Source organism: Procambarus clarkii, chromosome 2 (genome assembly GCF_040958095.1).
Source record: "Procambarus clarkii isolate CNS0578487 chromosome 2, FALCON_Pclarkii_2.0, whole genome shotgun sequence".
In the NCBI taxonomy this organism is placed as follows: Eukaryota; Metazoa; Arthropoda; class Malacostraca; order Decapoda; family Cambaridae; genus Procambarus; species Procambarus clarkii.
The window spans coordinates 46,442,806-46,452,805 of NC_091151.1; the positions used below are offsets into that span (position 1 = coordinate 46,442,806).

Here is a 10,000-nt window from a genome sequence, read left to right on the forward strand (position 1 = left end):
ATGTATGAATGTATGTATGTATGTATGTATGTATGTATGTATGTATGAATGTATGTATGTATGTATTTATGTATGTATGTATGTATGTATGTATGTATGTATGTATGAATGTATGTATGTATGTATTTATGTATGTATGTATGTATGTATGTATGTATGTATGTATGTATGTATGTATGTATGTATGTATGTATGTATGTATGTATGTATGTATGTATGTATGTATGTATGTATGTATGAATGTATGTATGTATGTATTTATGTATGTATGTATGTATGTATGTATGTATGTATGTATGTATGTATGTATGTATGTATGTATGTATGTATGTATGTATGTATGTATGAATGTATGTATGTATGTATGTATGTATGTATGTATGTATGTATGAATGTATGTATGTATGTATTTATGCATGTATGTATGTATGTATGTATGTATGTATGTATGTATGTATGTATGTATGTACGTATGTACGTATGTATGTATGTATGTATGTATGAATGTATGTATGTATGTATTTATGCATGTATGTATGTATGTATGTATGTATGTATGTATGTATGTATGTATGTATGTATGTATGTATGTATGTATGTATGAATGTATGTATGTATGTATGTATGTATGTATGTATGTATGTATGTATGTATGTATGTATGTATGTATGTATGTATGTATGTATGAATGTATGTATGTATGTATTTATGCATGTATGTATGTATGTATGTATGTATGTATGTATGTATGTATGTATGTATGTATGTATGTATGTATGTATGTATGTATGTATTAGTTTGCAGATATAAATGTATATAAGAATACATATATGTATGTTTGAATGTGCTTATATAAAATAAATAAATAAATAAATATATATATATATATATATATATATATATATATATATATATATATATATATATATAGATATATATATATATATATATATATATATATATATATATATATATATATATATATATATATATATGACAGTGTCAGACCACGGATCAAAAAGGGATCTAAATATATGAACCACTGCTAATGTTCAAATTACGTGATTTTGTAATCTGTATTAAAGCAGATTCAATTATGTTCCTATTGAAAGTAATTTTACAATTCGTTATTGAAGAAGCCCTCTCCCAATCAATTTGGTGAGAATTTTCTGACAATTGAAATTATTATTATTATTAGACAATTAGCCATGTCTAATTGGCCATGTCTTACAGAGTATTTATATTGCGAAACTCTACATTTCAAATCTTTGAATGTTTGCCCAACATAGAACATATTACAATCTTTACAAGGTAGTTTATAAATGACACAATTATTACTACGAGGGCTGTTTCTAACTAATAGTTTACCAACAGTATTTTCGAAATTATTGATTGGGCGATGGTTTCTTCAATAACGAATTGTAAAATTACTTTCAATAGGAACATAATTGAATCTGTTTTAATACAGATTACAAAATCATGTAATTTGAACATTAGTAGTGGTTTATATAATTTAGATCCATTTTTTATTTATAAGTTAAAGGGCGACTTGAGTAGGATCATTGATACACATCTGTCTCACTAAGTCTTTGTTAATATCTACTATCTTATGCTATTATTATCCATGTGTAGGCCTATTAACCCTTACGACGCAGCTCCTATTTTATATCCACCTAATCCCATTCATATATTTGTCATTGTTTCTCACTTCACTTCACCTCTCTCTCCTGCCTATATATGTCCAAACATTTTGACTTATAAATTTACGGGCTATTCATGCCCGTGCCACCTCTTGGGTGGCTTAATCTTTATCAATCAATCAATCGACTTGTAAATCATTCCTTCTGAAGATGTATTATTATACGAAAGTACTCAAGGAAATTCCAGTTTCATTTCTTACTCCGTGCACTGACACTGTCATATTTTATTCACACACACACACACACACACACACACACACACACACACACACACACACACACACACACACACACACACACACACACACACACACACACACACACACACATATATATATATATATATATCATGCATTTTTATAAATATGTATCCATGCATCCATACATGCATGGATGCGTGTATGTATTAATGCGTGTGTGAAGAGATGTATGTATATAGGTATGTATTTGCGTGCATGTGTATGCATTTGTGTGCAGATGCATGCATTGTACGCATATATGTATGAATGTATATATGTATTATATCGTTTCATGTTAATTTACATAACATACGACTTACATAATTTCAATATTATCTGCTCAAATTCCATGTTAAGACAACTAGTTATGAATTAAGACACTCCCGGCCATGCATGTTAATAGTCATTTGCTAGGAAAAAAAAAGTCCACAATATCACGATCAAAATTTCTCTATTATCAGGTAATTTTTTAGAAAGCGGACCCTAATGGCTTTTCACAAGCTATACTTGCCTCTCTCGCTGCAGCAAATGCGCTCAAAAGCATGTCAGGAAACTGTTTCCGCAACTCTAAAGAGAAAAAAATTCTCCTACTAACACAAAATACATAATTATCCATGGCATCTATGTCGATTTTTTTATTTTTTTTCAAACTATAATCTATACTGTTTCCTCTTTTATTACTCAGACTATTCAATGCTCCACAAGAAAATTTAAAATGCAATTTTCTTTCCATTTTTTTTTTTACCTGGCCGTTTTAATGCTTTGTAGCGGCTCTAATACTCCGAGTAATTAATAGAAACAATATGAAGTCTATTCCAGATAAACACTAAATCCAAACCATCACGAAGCCTTCAGCCACGCAAAACAAATACAGCACAAAAGCATCAACAATAACAGCATGAAACATAAAATAGTGCCTGAAGCAGTGCCATCATCAGGAGCCCAACAATAATATGTTTTTTCTTTCTGTGGTTCACAATCCTGAAAAGTGAGATGATGGTGTGGGGGGAAGGCAGGGTATGAGGTCCTTAAAGGTGCACGAAAGAGCGAGAGACGTAGACATTGCGGAAAAGGGTGTGAGAGTGCGTGAAAGAGGTGTGAAAGTGCGTGAAAAGCGTGAGTAGATGCTAGAAAGGGGTTGGAGGGTGCAACTAAGGAGAGCGATGGTGCGTGGAAGGGGAGGGATGGTGAGTGAAAATGGTTGAGGGATGCGAGAAAGTGTGGGAAATTTTGCGAGTACAGGGATGAAAATCGTGCAAGACACGGGTGGAGAAAATGCATGAAGTGGGTGGGATAATTTATGGCAGGAAAGGCAGCAGACGGAGCGAGAAGAAGGTGACAACGATACGTAGGTAGTGAAGACGGTGCCAAAGAGGGTGGGGGAGGCGTTAAAGACGGTGCGAATGTAAGTGAAGACAATGCTTAGGGTGGTGAAGACTGTGCGAGGGAACACCAAAGAGAGGGAGCCTTTTCACGTAAGGAAGTGCAGAATAAGGGCGTTCATATAGGGTCTCGCGTTCGTAAACACGCGTGCCACAACAACAGTACAGAGTGGAGACTACCAGAGGACGGTGAGGGGGGGGGGGGGTTCTGGCGGTAGACACAGCATACGAGGCGAGGGGGATACAGTCGTTGAGTTAGCCAAGGGTTGAGTAAAGAGGTACTGGGTGTCGACCTAGTGGCGCCGGTGGCTGACGATGTGGTTCAAGAGCAGAAGGGGTGGGTGAGAGGTGAGCCAATCCTCTCACAAAACCTGGATGAAGGACCTAGCACTTCTCCTCCACCCTTTCCCTCCTCTCCCATTAACACAGTGCATATCAGTGTTAATCAATATTCAGATGATTCATTTCCAGAGTTCAGGAGAGCATTCAAATTTCAGGAAGATCTACTTTAACCACCTCAAACACTGTGTATTCATTGCAGCTGAATGAGCGTTTTTTTTTTTTGCATATACTCCTGTGTTTCTCCATGGACACTTGACACATAGAACAGTGTGTCCAGGCACGTGTCAACGCCGCCACTGCTCAGACACCATGCCCCGAGGTCTCACCCGATCTCCCCCCTTCAACCCCCGGCTGGCTACGTGGGAAGTCAGGCTAGCCATCCCTACCAAGCTGAGGGAGAAGGTTTGGACCAAATAGGGAAGAGCGTGTCCTACTTACTTCCTCAGGGATGGTCACACTCGTGGTCCTTTTCTTCACACTTGTTCTTTTCTATAGAGGAGAAGGGGGAAGAAACAGAGATTGAAGGGTTATCAGAGTTGACATTGCAACAATTTAGAAGTGAGAGATCAAAGTCCTTTTTTTCTTGGAAGATCAAATATGGAGGAAAAAAGATACTACTAATGTTTTCATTCTCCTACGAGGTGGTAATTAACAACACAGACACAACTACAAACATACATTTAATTGCGTCTGGAAGTCTGTTGAAATTTTCCGCAAATTAACTGATGTCATAATTTTGGCAACAATATGCCAGGGTAGGTAATTCATTTCAAAGGAATAGAAACAACAACAGAATCATAACATCATTTTGAAGTAATTACTGCAAATTAACTACATAAAAAACTCATAGAACAACGCGTCATCAGAAAACGCGTCATGACAAAAGTGTAAAAAAAAAGTATCTTCTTCTAATTTCATTGAAGATTTTCTAACTATTAAATAAACAAAAATTTCTGTTGATCGTGTCTATTCGTGTCAAGCGTCTAGATAAGAGGCAGAAATTCACTACACGTTGACAATGAATAGAATTTGAAACGCGTACTGAACAAAAGAAAGAGTCGGAGAGAGAAGAGAACACATATGTAGCTTTCACGGTCGTTTGACACTAATCACCAGTCTAGTGTCGTTGGCAGGAGAACTGGACTCAGCGGAGCCTGTGAGTCTGCAGCCAGTTGGCAAGGAACATGGACTCGGCGATGCTGGGGAAGGTGGGGTGAGTAAGAATGTTGGCAGGAAAAATGGCTCAATGGTTGAGGTGGGTAGGTTAGTCAGTGTGTTTTTTTGGGGGGGAACATGGACTCAGCGGGAGGAAGAGGGATTAGTCAGAGAATGATTCGGAGGTTCACTATGGAGAAGGATGGAGAAAGAAGGAGAAAGGTGGGAGGGGAAAAAGTGAGAGAGCGAGAGAAATAACATTATAAACATTAAAAAGAGATATTCAATGTTTTTTTCGGAAAATTATACAATACTCATCGTTTGCTTACCATTTCTTTCTTTTTCCTTTATTAAAAACTGAAAGCTTCACAATTAAAGAGAGACAGACTAATATAAGATATACAGACACATAAACAGACAGCTACAAATACTAGACCCAAGTGTAAATATCGCAAGTGTTAGTCATAAACATTGACCTAACCACAGCCTTCTTCATTTGTCGCCCTTTGAGAGAGAGAGAGAGAGAGAGAGAGAGAGAGAGAGAGAGAGAGAGAGAGAGAGAGAGAGAGAGAGAGAGAGAGAGAGAGAGAGAGAGAGAGAGAGAGAGAGAGAGAGAGAGAGAGAGAGAGAGAGAGAGTGAGCGAGAGAGAGAGAGAGAGAGTTTGTGAGAGTTGGCGACAACCAACCAATGAGATTAAACGTGACAGTCACACAAAAGGATGCATGGCTCTGCACACATCCACCTGGACTGGCAGACAGACTTACGGAGACGCTGTTCTCCGATTTTTCCAGCATCCAAGGGTCATGGATGCTGGGGCACTGGGCGACACAGGTTCCCCCCCATGTCGGCTGTCGCCGACTCTGACAGCCTCCAGCAAGAGGTAAATTGGGATAAATTGGTGTGAAGGAGCGTCCCAGCTGGGTTCTTAGGCTTGTTTGTGGCCTTCGTGGCACCCCTATTTGGAAATTATGAAAGACAGCGGCAACGCTGTGTGTGTGTATTTATTATTTGTATTTACTATTTGTATTTACTATTTGTATTTACAAATTGTATTTACTATTTGAATTTACTAATTGTATTACTATTTGTATTTACTGTTTGTATTTGCTATTTGTGTCTATAGAATAGAGCTATTTAGCTCTTGGACCCCACCATTCTAGCCAATCTATTTTTCCAATATAATATCGACTACATATATTTCTCTCTAACACACACACCCGATCAGCCGATCCATTGCATGCCTGCCACTTCAATTCCATAGCTCTATGAATATGTATTTTGAAGAGAAATTCTGGTTATTACAAATTATTACTTCTAAATCCTCCTTTTTTGCCATAATGATTGAGATTGTTGGCTGCAATGGCCTATACCAGTGAACAGACTTACTGGCTTGTTCCTCAGTTCCTCGTACCTCAGTAACTTAGCCACGTTGATTTTGCCTTATGGTAACTCTGGTTTTTATCAATCATAGATATGAAGAACTGTATATGGGGCTGATTGTTGACCAGACCACACACTAGAAGGTGATGGGACGACGATGTTTCGGTCCGTCCTGGACCATTCTCAAGTCGATTGAGAATCGAGATCACAATCGACTTGAGAATGGTCCAGGACGGACCGAAACGTCGTCGTCCCTGCACCTTCTAGTGTGTGGTCTGGTCAACATACTTCAGCCACGTTATTGTGACTCATCGTCTGCATACGAATATGGGGCTCTTTCGGCACCCTCAATAGCCGACATTTCTACTCTTTCACGCTCACAGGTTCCAGAAAGAAAATAAACTCACAGGAACGGTCCGGCCGAGCGGACAGCACGCTGGACTTGTGATCCTGTGGTCCTGGGTTCGATCCCAGGCGCCGGCGAGAAACAATGGGCAGAGTTTCTTTCACCCTATGCCCCTGTTACCTAGCAGTAAAATAGGTACCTGGGTGTTAGTCAGCTGTCACGGGCTGCTTCCTGGGGGGTGGAGGCCTGGTCGAGGACCGGGCCGCGGGGACACTAAAAAAAAAAAAAAAGCCCCGAAATCATCTCAAGATAACCTCAAGATAACGTGATCATTCGTCCTCGATTGGTTAGCACTTTCACAACTCTCATAACCTCACTGACAGTCCTGCTGTTTTCTGTTGATTTTTTTCTAAAACTTTCTTGTGCTACTTGTGAGTCAGTGCAGATCACTGCCCAAATTGGCATCCCTTTTAAGCATCTTAATGACATAACAGTGGCATTTATATCTGCTTGTATTCATTAAGCATGGTTCTTAATCTTTAATTTTTAAACATTTTCGTTTAAAATCATTATGGCCAATTACAGTATATGCTGCCCTAGCTATGCTGTTAATAGAATTAGCAGGTTTAATGGTATATATTTTATATAATTCGTTTCTTCGATATAACTATGCCTCATTTCTTGGGAAAATATGTAATCTCGTTAACTTTACTCTTTTCAGGCATAACAAGGTAATTATCGAGAGAAACCGCCGAGTTATTGACTCAGCGGTTCTATATATAACACTTGAAAGGGAAATGAAAACATGCAGCTGGGATATTAGGATGAAGTGAAAAAACAGTGCCAACCACTTTGACTATCAGGAATCGAACGCCGACCCTGCAAGGAGCGAGGCTTTCGACCAATCACAGTGGATGGGCCAGAGAATAACAAATCAATGATACAGTCAATGATATGGTGACTTTAACCATCTTCTAACTACCTCATAGTTTATCCCTGTGCAATGGATAATTTATAATTATACTTTAAGTATGTCAGTCCTGTCTGACTTCAGCGTCCCTCTACCAGTCCCTCCCATACCCAGCCAATTCATTTATCCTTTTCCTGGTTGTAGATTTTCACGGTAATGCATCGTGCGCGCTTCCTCAGAATCCAAACTTGGGAGCTAATCTAATTGGCTGCACAAGTAAACTCCATCAATGTCAGCAGAGTTGGGTATCAGGCGAGACCATCATCCCGACCCACGGATATGAGGGAGGGGTGGGGAGTGTAGGAGGGAAGGTTGGCGAATGAGTTGTGGTTGTGTTGGTGATAATTGTGGTGGCAGTGATTGTTGTGGTGGGTACTCTGGTGGTGGTGGTAGTAAAAGGGGGGGTTTGATAGTTGTGATGGAGATGATTTTGATGGTTTTATGATGCATACTGAACAGTGACTACGGGGACGTGAGATTTAGCTCTTTGTGTACCGTCTACTAACTGATGTAGGTGGTAGGTGGGAATTGGGGTGATGATGGTGGTTGGTGATGGAAACTGTGATGTCAAGGTTTCTCTTTTCTCCCTAGTCAAGTAGAGGACATTCTTAATCTCTGTTGGACATTTAGACGACAACATATAATCGCATTTGTCGTGTTGAAAAAGAGTATAGAACCCCACTGGACTTGAAGATGATTGAGCAGAACTCCAGTGGTCATGAAGAAACAGAATAGAGCGCTCCACTGGTCATGAGGCCCAGCTAATCTTGTAGATGACAGAGCCGAGCTCTAATGATCATGTAAAACACATAGAGCCCAGCTGGTCTTGTAGATAACACAGCAGAGCTTTACTGACCATATAGTCTACGGTCCATTGACAAAATGATGTCAATAGAGGACTTTTCAGGTCACGTGAACTGTCTAGAATCCGATTGTCATCATAAACCCAATCTGTCCGTATGGTGCCAAGAGGTAGAACCAGCTGTCGTTGCTGAATGTAATAACCAGGTGCCTGACCCGTCGTCAAGGAACAGTAATAGAAGATCCATCGGCAAGGAAACTGATCAAAAGGGAATTGACAAATGTGTCAATACTCATTGAATTCATGGCCCATTCCGCCTGCCACGACATTCTCCGTCACCGTTCCAAATGATACTCTCATGTATAGCCATCCAGGGGAATACTCTCATGTATAGCCATCCAGGGGAATACTCTTATACATAGCTATGCTGGGGAATACTCTTATACATAGCTATGCTGGGGATTACTCCTATGTTTAAAAGTTATTTTGGTAAATACTTATGTAAGACTGTCTTCCTCTTGTAGAATTATATATTTCTTGTTAAGCTATCTTTCCCTTGTAACACTCTATTTATCCTATACCTTACTTTTCCCCTTGTAATACTATCTTCAGCTCGTAACACTATCGTTCTCTTGTAACACTGTAACACCCTTGTATCACAATCTTTCCCTTATAACACAATCTTCCCCTTGTAACACTCATTCTCTTGTATGGCTTTCTCCTTTAACGCTGTCAAATAACCGCTGTCTCACTTTTATTACGTTTTTTAATGTAACAAAGTTTTTCATGCAACGTCAAGTTTTACTGTAAACGGTTTAAGTCACGCTTAAAACGTCAGGTCTTTCTGGAATAGTCTGGCTTCCGTTTTATACATAATTTAATATTTTAAAGGCAAGTCTGTCTCGCATTGGTCAGTCTTCCATATTGACAAGTTTCTCTGTTACATGCAAGTCTTTATCGAATAGGCAAGTCTCTCATAATAAATTAATGCCTTTCCTGTAGACAATTATCTCATGTATTCAAATCTGTCTCCTTTATGTATTATCCAACAGAACATATCGGTTTCTGCTATATGCAGGTCTCTCGTGTATAGGGAAGTCTTCATGCATAGCAACTTTCCAGGCCAAGACACTCGTGCTGCAGGATTCCAGACGCGGCAGGAACCACGCTTGGAATTCCAGCCGTGCTCCAGAATATTCATGAGCCTCTACTTGAGCTAATTCTCACCCCTGATACCTTGGAAGTTAACGCGAGATCCATAACGAAGGTTTGGAGCCCAGCGCCCAAAGTTTTCATAATGATTCGGAAACCACTTATTATGCAGTAGTAGTGATGCAGGTGTGAGAATTCAGAATGATATAAAGTGTTGAATGAATTAGCAAAAATACCATGAGAGAGAGAGAGAATTGTACAACCGAAATTTGCAGTTATTTTTTTAGGTCCCTTCGTTGAGAATGCAGATTACTGTTTGCTCGCAATGGCTTTCTTGTGTTTCCTCCGCTCTCTTGACATTTGGCCTCTGCTCATCGGCGAGAAGTTTAACAGGGAAGTAAAACTGTACATTAAAATTATTCTGCATCACGTCTGGAATTCCAAGCAGTGTCCCTACTGGGTATTTCTGTATGCCAGCGAGGCTAGAGTGAATGAACACAAAATCAGTATTGTTGTACAATGAATGAGAAT

General features: G+C 39.1%; 1 protein-coding gene across 3 annotated transcripts in view; it reads right to left on the reverse strand.

The window, feature by feature from the left end:
• The window catches only part of LOC123748056 (sodium-dependent neutral amino acid transporter B(0)AT3), a 90,014-nt gene that overhangs the window by 59,059 nt on the left and 20,955 nt on the right, over positions 1–10,000 (reverse strand). For 2 of the 3 annotated variants that reach the window (XM_069325259.1, XM_069325253.1), the window contains exon 4: positions 4,102–4,152. The exons of the other annotated variant lie outside the window; for it this stretch is intronic. In XM_069325259.1, coding sequence (XP_069181360.1) covers positions 4,102–4,152 — 51 coding nt within the window. The remainder of the gene's footprint in view (positions 1–4,101; positions 4,153–10,000) is intronic. 3 annotated transcript variants of the gene reach the window in all.